The following is a 16894-nucleotide window of genomic DNA, read 5'->3' as shown; positions in this document are numbered from 1 at the left end:
ACACTATATAGAAATGTTGGTGCAATGAGCACTTGTTGGAACTGTTATAGTGGGATACCTGAAATAATCTTGGGATTTGAGAAAATTTAAGTTTTTTGAAAAAAAAAAGCTCGAGATGATTTGTGACCATTTTGGAAACTGGGTGAATGGTTCGCATACTATACTATATGGAAGTGTTGGTGCAAGGAGCACTTGTTGGAACTGTGGTAGTCGGATATCTGAAATAATCTTGGGATTTGAGAAAATTTGATTTGAAAAATAGTATTTTTTTGAAAAATTTTCTGGAGAGGATTTTTGTCCATTTTGGGAATTATGTGGAAGGTTCGCATATTACACTATATAGATATGGTGGTCCAAGAGGAACTTGTTGGCACTGTGGTAGTGGGATATCTGAAATAATCTTGGGATTTGAGAAATTTCGACTTGAAAAATGTAATATTGCTGGAGAGGATTAGTGTCCATTTTGGGAATTGTGTGGAAGGTTCGCATATTACACTATATAGATATGGTGGTCCAAGAGGTACTTGTTGGAACTGTGGTAGTGGAATATCTGAAATAATCTTGGGATTTGAGAAATTTCGATTTGAATTTTTTTTTTTTTTTTGAAAAATTTTGTAGAAAGGATTTTTGTCCATTTTGGGAATTGTGTGGAAGGTTCGCATATTACACTATATAGATATGGTGGTCCAAGAGGTACTTGTTGGAACTGTATTAGTGGGATATCTGAAATAATCTTGGGATTTGAGAAATTTCGACTTGAAAAATTTAATTTTTTTAAAAATTTTCTGGAGAGGATTTTTGTCCATTTTGGTAATTGTGTGGAAGGTTCGCATATTACACTATATAGATATGGTGGACCAAGAGGTACTTGTTAGAACTGTGGTAGTGGGATATCTGAAATAATCTTGGGATTTTAGAAATTTCGACTTGAAAAATTTAATTTTTTAAAAATTTTCTGGAGAGGATTTTTGTCCATTTTTGGAATTGTGTGGAAGGTTCGCATATTACACTATATAGATATAGACCAACAAGTACCTCTTGGACCACCATATCTATATAGTGTAATATGCGAACCTTCCACACAATTCCTAAAATGGACAAAAATCCTCTCCGGAAATTTTTTCCTAAAAATACTATTTTTCAAATCAAATTTTCTCAAATCCCAAGATTATTTCAGGTATCCCACTATAACAGTTCCAACAAGTGCTCATTGCACCAACATTTCTATATATAGTGTAGTATGCGAACCTTTCACCCAGTTCCCAAAATGGTCACTAATCCTCTCCAGTTTTTGTTTTCAAAAAACTCAATTTTATTTAAATTCCAATATTAATTCTTACTATCTTACTTTTATTTCACGTCAGAAATTTATCTTTTTATTATTTTTTTTATTTTTTATAGTTCTGAAATTATTTCAGATATATTTCATGTACTACAATTTATTTATGATGACTGTTAAGTGCTTAACAGTGCTATGTTGACTGTAAAATGATCAATGTTAAAAAATGTGGTTTTTGTCTGTGCTAGTTAAATTCGAATTTAACTTCACACACATATAAGAGTACCTAAATTTAAAAAAAATCAAAATTTTTAGCAATACACATTCATTCATTTATTAATTCGTTGTCGCATTCGCTAAACTGACATTCGCAACATCCCTATTCATAATATTGACCACTATCTAGTACAACGGATCTTAGATGGGATGTCCGGAAAGAGGTACGAAAAAAAACTGAGAACTAATAACACTTTGCTACACAAAAGTTATGCAGAGGTTCTCATATAACAAATTCTGTTTTATAGGAATCCATAGAGTTCCGAAATACTTATAGTTTTTCTCGATCATTTCGTTAGTACTTTTTTTTGTATTATGTAAAAATTAAAATTTTGTTTATTTTAAATACACATTTTTCTGTTTTTGTCACACTTAGAAAATATCACTGTGTGTACTACATACGAGTATTAATCACTTGTCCTATCCTACGCGGGAAAAATTTACCAGGAATAGTTTTTTTGTAAATATTCTTGAAATATTTGTTGGGAATGTTTTGAGGAATTTCTTTATAAATTTTCTTGTTAAAGTTACAATATTCAGATTCATTGCGATGGCCAAATTTGTTGCTAATTGAATGATTCTATTATATGCATAGATTTGTTCGGTTCTAGCAACAGATAGTCAGTTAGTTGGCAAAGAAGCATTACGGTAGAATTAACTAAATTTTTTTTCACTCAACTCAAGCCACAGCAGAAAAATTCGGTTATTAAGAATGAATCAAATTTAAATTTTATGTTCTCAATGAAATTATGCATTAAGGAATGAATGAAAATATTTTTTCATTTCCTACCGCGAAAGGAAAAAAAGTCCGGGAAATATGGAACCCTAATGTACTACTATCTGATTTACAAACTCGTTGTTTAAGTACGGTTATTAGTTATATTTGTTTATTCAGTTTAAACTATTTTGGCTGATATAAATGAAATTACATAAATGTCTATTTTCTTTAGCCAATATTAGTAATAACTATTTAAAATAATTCTTAAGAAAAATCCGCCTTAGTTGTGTTGTGTAAGCCGATGGTCATTGGTTCAATATCACAATACCCTTTTCATAAAATGGGTCTGCACTCGTATTTAGTTATTGTTTTGTTTATATATTATTTTTCTTCTTGTATTTGTTTAGTATTAAACCATTATTTGCCTTAAAACCTTTTTTTTATTTTCAAATTCATTTAAGACATAAGGGTATTTGTTTGTTGTTCAAAACAAAATGCTCCGTTTAAAAGATAGACCAAGTAAACAAAGTCTTTCATTTTACCCATAATGAACGAAAAGATATGGAAATCATTAATAAGTACTAATAATACTTGTTTTATAAACAAAATAAGTATTTTAAAATATCTACCACTACACATACTTACATACAAGTACATTTGTACTCATGTACATATATACGTGGAACATTTTTTGAATATTTCAGTAATAAATTTAAATTGTAAATTAAATATAGTTAGTAGACAATTCCTAGTATTACGGCCATTTTCACAATGTACGATTATTTCATTTTAACCGGAAAATTAACTAACTGTCGGTTTGTTTAACGGGGACCATTTAACCAACGGTTACCCATTTACGTTTCACCATCATTTGATTAGTAGTTAACCAAAGCATTCAGTAGAAAGTATGGCAATAATGCATACATTTGTTTACTAAAAATAGTGTAATGAAAGATTGAAATATAAAAAATTGTCTAAAAGACGGCATAAAAAATAATAATTTGTGTTTTCTTACCCCCATTAACACGAAGCCTGGTTATGGCCTAACTAATAGTTATACAGTCGGTTAATAATATTTTTGTATGAAAACTGTCAGTTTAACTATTAGTTAATACATAACCAGACTTCGTGTTACTGGGGGTTAGTGGTATAATAAAAAAACGTATAAAACTCAAAAATATTAACTGTAAAATTTACAGAACAAACTGAACAACAATTACTGAAAACCAACAAGGAAAAGTGCACATTTGTTGTTTGGTTTGTAAGTGCAATATCCGGGTGGTATATGGATCACCCCGTGCAAAATTTACTTTTCTTCGCTTTACACTTTTAAAAATTATAAATATTACAAAAATATAAATGTTTTTCCATGATCTTTTATTATATTTCTTACAATTAAGATGCTAACCGGCGAAATTTATTCGGTTATATTTAACAGCAACTTTGTTTTTAAATAGTGTCAGTTAAGAATTAATCGTACATTGTGAAATTCATATTAGCCTAACTTGCGGTTAAAGTTCACGTTAACTTTTAATCGTACATTGTGAAAATGGCAGTTAATCAGACATTTTCTTATAGTGTTTATTTAGATTTTAGTTAAGTGGAGATTGAAACAGAATTAAATTTCATTTGTTTAAAAGCAGAACAGTTTAAAAGGTTTTATATAATTCTGAATGATTACAAAAAATGTATGCAAAATTTCGGATGTTGTTATTGATTGTTGTTGTTTGTAACAGCAGTAGTTGCTGAGTTGAGAGCTCTTGGCCGAGTGAACTCGAGTCATTCCGTTGCGTAGAATCGACTGTCGTAAATTCAATCGCTAGGGATCCATATGTAGCAAACGTATATAGGGTATTTTCTTAATGTGCTGTTACTGTCATGCCCATTACCAAATGTATCTCGATTCATATCCCTTCCAATATAAATTTTGTAAACAAAGATTTGAAATCTCCACGATTGTATATTTGGAGTAACAACATTTTTATTAATCTGATTTGTTAACATAATTCATTTATTTAAAGTTGCTTGTTTTGGAAATAATTTTATTAATTTTTGTTTTATCTTTCACTTAAATATTCGACTGAAGGTACTTGATATGATTTAAAAGGAATGAAATTAAATAAAAACAATGAGAATTTTCATACAATTTATAAATATTGTATGCACTAAATTTGTTTATAAATAAATAATTTATTTTGTTCGCTTTTTTTCATAGCAAATAAATAGAATTTTATACTTGTTGATTTTATAAAATCCCTTTATATGTAAATATGTATTGTAGTATGATGTATGCATTGGTTTAATTTGTGATAAATTGCATTTTGGTTAATTCTGATTTTTTATTCGTTTTTTTTTTGTTCCTTTTCAATTTTTGGCAATAAAGATATGCATATAATATTTCTTGTGTATTTTTTTTGCTTTCGGTTTGGTTTTATAAATTTGTTTAGATATTTTTGTTATGATAAATAATTATTTTTGTTAAGGATATGTATTATTATTATTATTATTTTTGTTTGTTTTGGTTTTATCTGTTGTAACGTTTTATAGTTTTCTTTTATTATTTTAGTTATTTGTTTAACAATATATGTAATTAGTTTAAAATAGTATTTTCTTAAATTTTTTTAATAACAACATCAAGATTATGGGAAAATGTGATAGTTTGAGTTCAGAAAAATATTTAAATAAAGTGCTTAACATGTTAAGAAATAAGTAATTTAAAAATTATTTATTAAAAAATCAATTAAAAATTTGTTTTTCATAATTTGTAAGTGTTTTTTTGTTTAGGTTTTTTTTAGTTTTTTTTATTATTTGTTTTTAGTTTTAACAATATGGAAGACATTTGCAATTCATTTTTTTTTTTTCTAAAATTAGTTACTTTTATCTGGTTGTTTTATATAATTTTTATAATAAATAATAATAATGTTATTAAAATTATATATGGTATTATATAATTAAAGTAAATAATCTTTACACACACTCCTTTGAATTTATTTTTGTTTGTTTAGCATTTTGTTCTTTAGAATTTTTGTGATTTACTCCATGGTGCCATATTGTACCTTTTTAATTTTGAAATATCTGAAAAGATAAAAAATCATGTGATTACATTCAAAGGAAATATCTAAAAAAAGATTAATTTAAATATGTGCTCCCAAACTTTCCCATTTTATTAAAAAAATGGAAAGTTGGAAAAAATAATCATTCAATTTATATTCTTTGATTCAACAATTTGAAAGCAATTATTTTATGTGAGTGAAGTTAAATACACAGAGTTAAATATGTTTCGACGTAATTCGTTACGTCATTACGTATTTGCGAATATCTCCCGCGTATTTGAGACATATTTAGCAAATATGTCTACATTTGGGACATATTTAGCAAATATGTCTGCTTTTGTGACAATCCTCAAAGAAACGCACATATCACATATCATATGCATTTTTTAAGTTGTGGCCCTACCAGAAAAGATTCCGGGACGGGACATACCTCAAATTAAATGTAATTGAACCTGCTGGCAGAATCCTTAAAACTTTATTTAAAAATGTAAATTTTTCGATTTTTAACGATTTTTCGAAAAGTCACATATGAACATTTTTACTAAATTTTAAGTTGTGGCCCTACCAGAAAAGATTCCGGAACGGGACATACCTCAAATTGAACCAGCTGATTTTTTTAAAATGTAAATTTTTCGATTTTTAACGATATTTCGAAAAGTCAAATATGAACATTTTTACTGAATTTTTAAGTTGTGGCCCTACCAGAAAAGAAAAAGTAATTACAAAGAAAAAGTAAAATAAAAAAATTCTTCCCCAAGCGGGAGTTGAACTTTTGATCTCGAGCTTAGAACTATATTTGACTTAATGATGGCTTACAAAATAATGCATTAACCTTTTGACGACCACGGGGACACCGGTGTCCCAACACAAATATATTGAATAACTAAACAACGAAAAACAGAATGGGTGCCATTTTAATTTTAATTAGTTCGTAAACGTGTCGCTTATTAATGTGCTTAAATTAAAACAAGTTCGGTTACAGCATTTATTTTTTATTGTCTTTGAAAATTTACAGTTTTATTTTGGTACTGTGTTCAAGAATTGTGGAAAAATGATTTTAAGTGTAAAACTGAATTAAAAATTTTATATTGCGATATATATTAGGCCTGGTATGTGCATTTTTGTTACATGAAGTTATAAAATCATTATTCATGGTGCGTGCATTGATATGTATTAGGGTAATCGGCCCGGTTTTTAATAACCGGTTTTAACCGGTTTTTTTGCCAAGGTCGGTTTCGGTTTTTTTGAAAAGCTCAAATTTCGAATATAGAAGAATCCCGGTTTTTCTCCTCGAATAGCCGGTTTTTTCTAAAAGTGTTTTTTATGAGTTTTAGTGTATTAAAAACTTTAAAAAATATTCAAAATCCAAAAAAAAAATAAAACAAATATTTCAACTATTTTAGACTTTTTATATTTAGAAAATGTCACACGTGATCTGGAAAGCCTGAAAACTTACTCAATGCTTTGTTTTCTATATGTCCTAAAAATACACAAAGTAAAATATAATTTACAATGTCTAGTTTTATAAAAACAAAAAAAATTGATATACTCCAAAGTATTTAAACTGTGTTTTACTTACTCCTAAGAGATAATTTTACCTTCATAAGGTCTTCAAATTTATTGACGTTAACGATCTTCGGGTCAAATTTGACCCAAATAGAAAATAGAATTTTGTTTTTAAAAAACGTAACGTAGTTGTTGACATTTGAAATTAAATTAAAGTCATTAAAATGTTCATATGTGACTTTTCGAAAAATCGTCAAAAATCGAAGGATTCTGCCAGCAGGTTCAATTACCTACAATTTGAGGTATGTCCCGTCCCGGAATCTTTTCTGATAGGGACACAACTTAAAAAATTTAGTAAAAATTTTCATATGGGACTTTTCGAAATATCGTTAAAAATCGAAAAATTTACATTTTCAAAAAATGTTTTAAGGATTCCATCAGCTGGTTCAATTACCTTTAATTTGAGGTATGTCCCGTCTCGGAATCTTTTCTGGTAGAGACACAACTTAAAAAATTTAATAAAAATTTTCATATGTGACTTTTCGAAAAATCGTTAAAAATCGAAAAATTTACATTTTCAAAAAATGTTTTAAGGATTCCGTCAGCTGGTTCAATTACCTTTAATTTGAGTCTTTTCTGGTAGGGCCACAACTTAAAAAATTCATATGATATGTGATATGTGCGTTTCTTTGAGGATTGTCACAAAAGCAGACATATTTGCTAAATATGTCTCAAATACGCGGGAGATATTTGCAAATACGTAATGACGTAACGAATAACGTCGAAACATATTTAACTCGGCGTATTTAACTTCACTCACATAATTATTTTAACATATGTATTTTTAATTTACATATGTAATTTTACATAGGTTTAGGCACAGCCGAATAAAGCGCTTTCACTTGTTTGTTTTAAAGTAATTCAGTGTAAAATGAATTTCGGCTATCATTGAACATTTGATGCCATTAGTTTTTGTTTTTCTTAAAATGGTAATGAAAAAATTAAAGTAGTTCCATATTTTTTTAACACAATTTTTTCGTAATTCATAAAAAACAGATTTTTTACTTAATTTCCACTCATGGTGACTTTCAATCAAGGTTTTTTATTTAATGATGATATTTATCATTTTATTGCAAAGTGACGTTAAAAATATGCAACATATCACTTTGAATATTTGTAGAAAAACTTACAACAACGATAACAACAATAATCAAAATTATATCAATCGATAGGATATCTAAAGTGGAACCAACCTTGATTTAAACATAAAAACATAAAAAAACAGAAAGTTCAAGAAATAACCAAACCAGCCATACAATGATATTTGTCATTTTAATCGAAAACCAGTGATAATGCTTTATTTGGCCGAATGTTATACCAAAGTATACTTTATATTGCATCTCGATCTCGATTTTAGTATATAGTGTCGGACTATGTCGGTGATTCAACCTTCAAATTTAATACATGAAGTGGCATTTCGGAAATTTCTTATTCATGCATCTAATATGCAAGAGTAAATAAAATTGTTTATCACAGGCCGAAAATCAAAAATCTGACTTTACACTATTACCCAAAATCGGCCCAGCCGGTTTTTATATATATATATGGCATTAGCAGTATAATGTAAAAATTTGATTTTGCCACGCCCCTCCGCCCACAGCCAGAAAATCAAAAATCTAGGCTATTCTGAAGATTCCCTGAAAATTTCATCAAAATCGGTCCAGCCGTTTCTGAGTTCATTCGGGACATACATACCCACATACATACAAATATCCATATATTTATATATATGCATATAGATTTGTTGGCTTCGGAAAGACGGACAGGCGTACCCGCTATATCGACGCTATGCATAACGATCCAGAATATATATACTCAACACAAAAAACAAATGTGGAAATTATACTCATGGTGCAAGTTCAAATTTTATTTAATTCTGCTATTACACCCTTAATCGTTATGGCCATTATTATTTGTTTAATAGCATTGGGGATAACTTAAGTTGTGGTTTGGTTCCTCAACATATTTAAGCAATTCAGTGTAGAACTTACCTCCATCCACCATAGCCGGAAATAGTCAATAGTACTGCTATCGCCAAAGCAGTGCCTACTGCCAATGGTGCTGTTTCATCCCTGTATGAACCTGTAGCACTGCAGTGAAATGATGGTCCCCAGTTGCCGCTCTCCTTAAACATAAAACTTTGCATATGTAAATCCCTCAGATATAGACGTGCAATGTGACCTGATTGGTCTCCTGAGTCCAATGGAGCATACATTACAACAGTTTGTTCTTTATCGCAGACATAAGATTTACCCACTGGCGTTGGAAAGTACATGGGTGTATGTGAAGGAGATGTTAGTTTAACATCTAATCCAGGACGGTCTGGATGTTCAAATAGAGAATTTGAGGATGAATATGTCAGTTCAAATAGATTGATATACCATCCTTCGCCACCAGAAGACTAGAAATAAATTTACATAACATATTATTAGATTTGTATAAAAAAATTGTTGCTACGCAATATTCAACAGTTTTATGTCGTATGAATTTATTGCAACATTTAATAACAATTACGAGTATTAACCTTTCTGAATGTCATTTGCAATTTAAATCCTTTAAATTCTAATGACAATATTTCCAAATTTGATTCTACACATTCGCCATTTAGAACGGGATCGTCGGGTAAATATAGATCAGCCTCTACATCTTCATTTAATTTATTGCGATATTTAATACTGATTAATCCATCAACACTAATAAGGATGCAGGTAATTCCATTGGTGGCATTAAAACGATAAATGGAAGCTGTGGCATCATGATTCATAGCAGACGACTAGAAAGGGACATAAAAAATAAGCGTTAAAATAGAAAGTGTCGACTTTATTGCATCTTAAATCTAAACTTACCGCTGGTGATTTAGTTGTGTACTTGGTAACCCTGGGAGTTTTGGTAGTAAATGCGCTTAATTGTAGACCTTGACAGCATGTAACTTAATATAAGCAATAGCAGACGCAAAAAGAATAACCAAAAAGTTTTTATTATTTATTTTAAACAGTATTAAAGAATTTAGCCGATTTAAATAAATCAGTTTAAGAAAATCATGTTTGACGTATTCAGGACTCTATAATATTGTTGCAAAATAAGTAGTCGCACTTTTGCATGGAGTAAAATGTGTAACGAGAAAATCGATTTTCCTACACGTTTACAACGAAAAATATCGCAATTTACTCCCTCTCATCCCAATATCTCTTCATTTTTTTTTCTATTTTTATCGTATTTTCCTTTTTGTTACTTTCTCAATGTGCACGCAGTCCATTTGAAGTGTACATATTCCTTTATGGCCTGAAATCTTTATTGTTAGATAAATTACCTATCTATCATTGTAATTCGATCCATATACAACACTATTCCATGAATAACTTAACATACATACATACATACATACATACATACATACATACATACATACATACATACATACATACATACATACATACATACATACATACATACATACATACATACATACATACATACATACATACATACATACATACATACATACATACATACATACATACATACATACATACATACATACATACATACATACATACATACATACATACATACATACATACATACATACATACATACATACATACATACATACATACATACATACATACATACATACATACATACATACATACATACATACATACATACATACATACATACATACATACATACATACATACATACATACATACATACATACATACATACATACATACATACATACATACATACATACATACATACATACATACATACATACATACATACATACATACATACATACATACATACATACATACATACATACATACATACATACATACATACATACATACATACATACATACATACATACATACATACATACATACATACATACATACATACATACATACATACATACATACATACATACATACATACATACATACATACATACATACATACATACATACATACATACATACATACATACATACATACATACATACATACATACATACATACATACATACATACATACATACATACATACATACATACATACATACATACATACATACATACATACATACATACATACATACATACATACATACATACATACATACATACATACATACATACATACATACATACATACATACATACATACATACATACATACATACATACATACATACATACATACATACATACATACATACATACATACATACATACATACATACATACATACATACATACATACATACATACATACATACATACATACATACATACATACATACATACATACATACATACATACATACATACATACATACATACATACATACATACATACATACATACATACATACATACATACATACATACATACATACATACATACATACATACATACATACATACATACATACATACATACATACATACATACATACATACATACATACATACATACATACATACATACATACATACATACATACATACATACATACATACATACATACATACATACATACATACATACATACATACATACATACATACATACATACATACATACATACATACATACATACATACATACATACATACATACATACATACATACATACATACATACATACATACATACATACATACATACATACATACATACATACATACATACATACATACATACATACATACATACATACATACATACATACATACATACATACATACATACATACATACATACATACATACATACATACATACATACATACATACATACATACATACATACATACATACATACATACATACATACATACATACATACATACATACATACATACATACATACATACATACATACATACATACATACATACATACATACATACATACATACATACATACATACATACATACATACATACATACATACATACATACATACATACATACATACATACATACATACATACATACATACATACATACATACATACATACATACATACATACATACATACATACATACATACATACATACATACATACATACATACATACATACATACATACATACATACATACATACATACATACATACATACATACATACATACATACATACATACATACATACATACATACATACATACATACATACATACATACATACATACATACATACATACATACATACATACATACATACATACATACATACATACATACATACATACATACATACATACATACATACATACATACATACATACATACATACATACATACATACATACATACATACATACATACATACATACATACATACATACATACATACATACATACATACATACATACATACATACATACATACATACATACATACATACATACATACATACATACATACATACATACATACATACATACATACATACATACATACATACATACATACATACATACATACATACATACATACATACATACATACATACATACATACATACATACATACATACATACATACATACATACATACATACATACATACATACATACATACATACATACATACATACATACATACATACATACATACATACATACATACATACATACATACATACATACATACATACATACATACATACATACATACATACATACATACATACATACATACATACATACATACATACATACATACATACATACATACATACATACATACATACATACATACATACATACATACATACATACATACATACATACATACATACATACATACATACATACATACATACATACATACATACATACATACATACATACATACATACATACATACATACATACATACATACATACATACATACATACATACATACATACATACATACATACATACATACATACATACATACATACATACATACATACATACATACATACATACATACATACATACATACATACATACATACATACATACATACATACATACATACATACATACATACATACATACATACATACATACATACATACATACATACATACATACATACATACATACATACATACATACATACATACATACATACATACATACATACATACATACATACATACATACATACATACATACATACATACATACATACATACATACATACATACATACATACATACATACATACATACATACATACATACATACATACATACATACATACATACATACATACATACATACATACATACATACATACATACATACATACATACATACATACATACATACATACATACATACATACATACATACATACATACATACATACATACATACATACATACATACATACATACATACATACATACATACATACATACATACATACATACATACATACATACATACATACATACATACATACATACATACATACATACATACATACATACATATATCCTTATGCAATAAATCAATTATTTAAATAAGAATTCACAACATAATGTCCTTTAAAGTTCTATCATATTTGAACAAATACATAAACATGTAATAATGAAAAATATATGTACTTGTATTTTTATAGATTTTTCAAGAAAAGGTTTTAAAAAACAAATTATTACAATACACATTTGAGAAAAATATTAAAATTGTTTTATGTGGCGCAACACATTTTACTCCATTATCACTGCAGTTGCCGTCATAGTCAGTCATCACAATTTGTGATTGACTTACTTACCCAGTAAAGAGAAAAGTATACTTGTAATTATCAAAAATTCATTGCGTAGCGAAGTTAATTTTGATGGACTCAAAAATTTTAAGAATTTGGTCATTTTCAAAAATTCTCAAACGTATTTGATATGAAGAAATTTTCAATAAATCGATTGTATGGAATTAAAAAATATTGAATTTTTTTGCTTTTCAATTTTATTTTATTTTTTTTTATTAAGTTTATTAAGTTAAACTATTTCTTTATAACACTCCCGTATTTTGAAATCAAACTTTCCTTATACAAGTCCTGCGTACAAATGATGAATGAATTAACTTGATATAAAAATGACATTAGATTGAATGTTAAATTCATAAGGAAATGATAACTAACTAAAAGAGCGCATGTCCATACATTTGGTATATTAAAATATACGATAACTGTATACATATGAACATAATAAATATGGGTTTGTGTCTGTGCTACACGCCCAATATACATAATTATTAATGTGTAAAATCGACCAACTGCATGATTTCAATGGGACCGATTCTACAAAACAAAATGCGGCCATTTAGTACTAGTTTGTTTCGGTACTTTTTTTCAAATAATAATAATAGTTGTTGTAGATTTGATACACTACCAGACCACCTGGAAGGGAGTATTTTGTATAAATCATTCACATTAGAAATATATATGTTTGTGTGTAGATTCTTGTATTGAGCAGACAAAATAAGGATGAATGAAATTTTCAATATTTTGCTCAATTCAGTAAAATAGTGTACTCTTACTTTTTACCAAGCAAAAAACAAAAGTCCTATTACAACAGACAAAAGTGCATATCATGTTATTGTAATCTACACACTCGGCATAATTATTACTTTTTTTTTTTGCACCATTTGATGTAAATGAGACAAACAATTTAAATTATTATGTAACTAGCTGCCCGACAGACGTTGTCCTGTCCAAATTAAAAAAAATGGTTGTGTTCGATTTGTGAATTTGAGAGAAGCGGTTTGAAATGGGTAAAAATAGTTAAAAAGAAAAAAAAAAGTAAGTCTGAAATATGAGTGATCACAGATCGAGCTCCTTTTCTTGATTAAACGCTTATTGGCCAAGTTATTAGCAAATTTAGATATTTTGATTTTATATAAAAAAAACGATTTTTTGTCAGAAATATGGGTGATCACAGATCGAGCTCCTTTTCATGATTAAACGCTTATTGGCCAAGTTATTAGCAAATTTAGATATTTTGAGTTTTTATATAAAAAAATCGAATTTTTGTTCAGAAATATGAGTGCTCACAAATCGAGCTCCTTTTCATGATTAAACGCTTATTGGCCAAGTTATTATCGATTTTAGATATTTTGAGTTTTTATATAAAAATTCGATTTTTTGTCAGAAATATGAGTGATCACAGATCGAGCTCCTTTTCTTGATTAAACGCTTATTGGCCAAGTTATTAGCGATTTTAGATATTTTGAGTTTTTATATAAAAAAATCGATTTCTGTTCAGAAATATGAGTGATCACAGATCGAGCTCCTTTTCTTGATTAAACGCTTATTGGCCAAGCTATTAGCGATTTTAGATATTTTGAATTTTTATATAAAAAATTGATTTTTGTTCAGAAATATGAGTGATCACAGATCGAACTGCTTTTCTTGATTAATCGCTTATTGGCCAAGTTATTAGCAAATTTAGATATTTTGAGTTTTTTTATAAAAAAAATCGAGTTTTGTTCAGAAATATGAGCGATTTTAGATACATAAATCGAAAAAAGTGGGTGTGGTCAATTTTTCCTTCAGTAAAAACTTAAATTGGATAACTATGAACATTTAAATAAAAAATTAGCCAAATAGGTGCAGCCGTTTTCCGATTTTAGATAAATCGAAAAAAGTGGGTATAAAAGTGGGCGTGGTCAATTTTTCATTCCTTAAAAATCTAAGTTGGACTATGACCAACATTTAAAAAAAAAATTGTCTAAATCGGTATGGCCATTCTCAACTGATGCAATTGGTTATTTTATTGATATTCTTAAAGTTACAACATCCAAAAATCTGAAGGACTTACTTAATTTACATTTACTTCAGGAATGAATGAGTTATGCTAATTTTTGTGATAGTATGTTTTTCGGTTTTTTATACAAATGCTTAAAAACATACAATAGATGTCAGTTTTTTTCAGATATTTTCCAGCCGATTTAACATATTTATGATGTTTTGAAATTGTTAGTTATTTAAGTATGTCGTTATTACACTAAACCGAAGTGATCGAACAAAACATAATTGCTCCATGAGATCTCCTGTAAATTTGTTCGTTCACTTAGAGTAACTTCGGGTAATGTGGACTACCGTTTTGTTTTTTCTAAATTTTGGCCACAATATATATGGATATTAAAAAAGTTGTGAAGCAATAAATTAGCTAATGTATTCTCTAATTGTTTTTGCAGTTGAAAATTTTTTACGTCAAAGGATAAAAAATTTATGTGAAAATATTGAAAGGAACCCAAAAACCAGCATTAAAAAAATTGGAGGGTAATATGGACCACTATATGAGGGTAATGTGGACTAGTATTTGATACATAAAATTCATGAATCAGCTGATCATGAATGATTAAAAAATTTAATTTTAATATATTATTATTAATACAAACTAAAAAGTCGCGTTCTTGGCTTAGATAGATGGCATACAAAGTACATAGTTATTGTCGGGTAATGTGGACCAGTAGTACATAATCATAAAACAACCAAACATTAAATTCTGCCAAGTAACTGTACCAAATTTTGTTTCTTACTTGAGCCGAAAAAAATGTTGAGCACGCGCATTAATTTCAATACAAGAATAAAAAGCCAATATATCAATTACTCATGAAAGCAGATGTGCAATTGTCGTTTCAAACAAATTGTAAAATGTACGACAAATCAGTTTTATCATACCTTCAATAGTTTCTGAAAAAAGACACTGGTCCACATTAGACGCATAGTCCACAATACCCGAAGTTACTCTAATAATTTAATATTTTTCCATAAGTGGCAAGAATAATATTGTTGTAACTCTATATAACTTGATGGACTATATTTAAAACCCTCTATCTTTGATGTCCATGACAATGAGTTTTTGATGGCGTTGTGTTATAAATTTCGATTTTATTGACATTTCTGTATGCAAAACCCTCTCTATCTTTATGAATAATTACATTTTAATTAAATTATTTTGTATAATTTCTACTTTTCT

The 16894-nt window shown here is 28.2% G+C and overlaps 1 protein-coding gene across 1 annotated transcript; it reads right to left on the bottom strand.

Annotated features, from left to right (window-relative positions):
• Positions 1-5178: 5178 nt before the first annotated feature.
• On the bottom strand, positions 5179-13906 carry LOC135954721 (lysosome-associated membrane glycoprotein 5). The gene is made up of 5 exons (XM_065504942.1): positions 13690-13906; positions 9739-9821; positions 9417-9665; positions 8884-9293; positions 5179-5348 (listed from the first exon to the last, which is right to left on the bottom strand). The coding sequence occupies exons 1-5, from the start codon at positions 13781-13783 to the stop codon at positions 5306-5308; spliced, it is 879 nt and encodes a 292-aa protein (XP_065361014.1). The 5' UTR covers positions 13784-13906; the 3' UTR covers positions 5179-5305.
• Between the last annotated feature and the right edge of the window lie 2988 nt (positions 13907-16894).

Source organism: Calliphora vicina, chromosome 3 (assembly GCF_958450345.1).
Source record: "Calliphora vicina chromosome 3, idCalVici1.1, whole genome shotgun sequence".
Classification (NCBI taxonomy): domain Eukaryota; kingdom Metazoa; phylum Arthropoda; class Insecta; order Diptera; family Calliphoridae; genus Calliphora; species Calliphora vicina.
This window is presented reverse-complemented; position numbering and strand designations above follow the sequence as displayed.

Excerpts from the sequence above, each read along its gene's own strand:
- LOC135954721 (XM_065504942.1), bottom strand. The coding sequence starts at position 13,783 with ATGACCAAATTCTTAAAATTTTTGAGTCCATCAAAATTAACTTCGCTA. Across the intron at positions 9,666-9,738 it reads ACACAACTAAATCACCAGCG|TCGTCTGCTATGAATCATGA; the intron begins GTAAGTTTAGAT and ends GTCCCTTTCTAG. Across the intron at positions 5,349-8,883 it reads TCCGGCTATGGTGGATGGAG|ATATTTCAAAATTAAAAAGG; the intron begins GTAAGTTCTACA and ends TTATCTTTTCAG.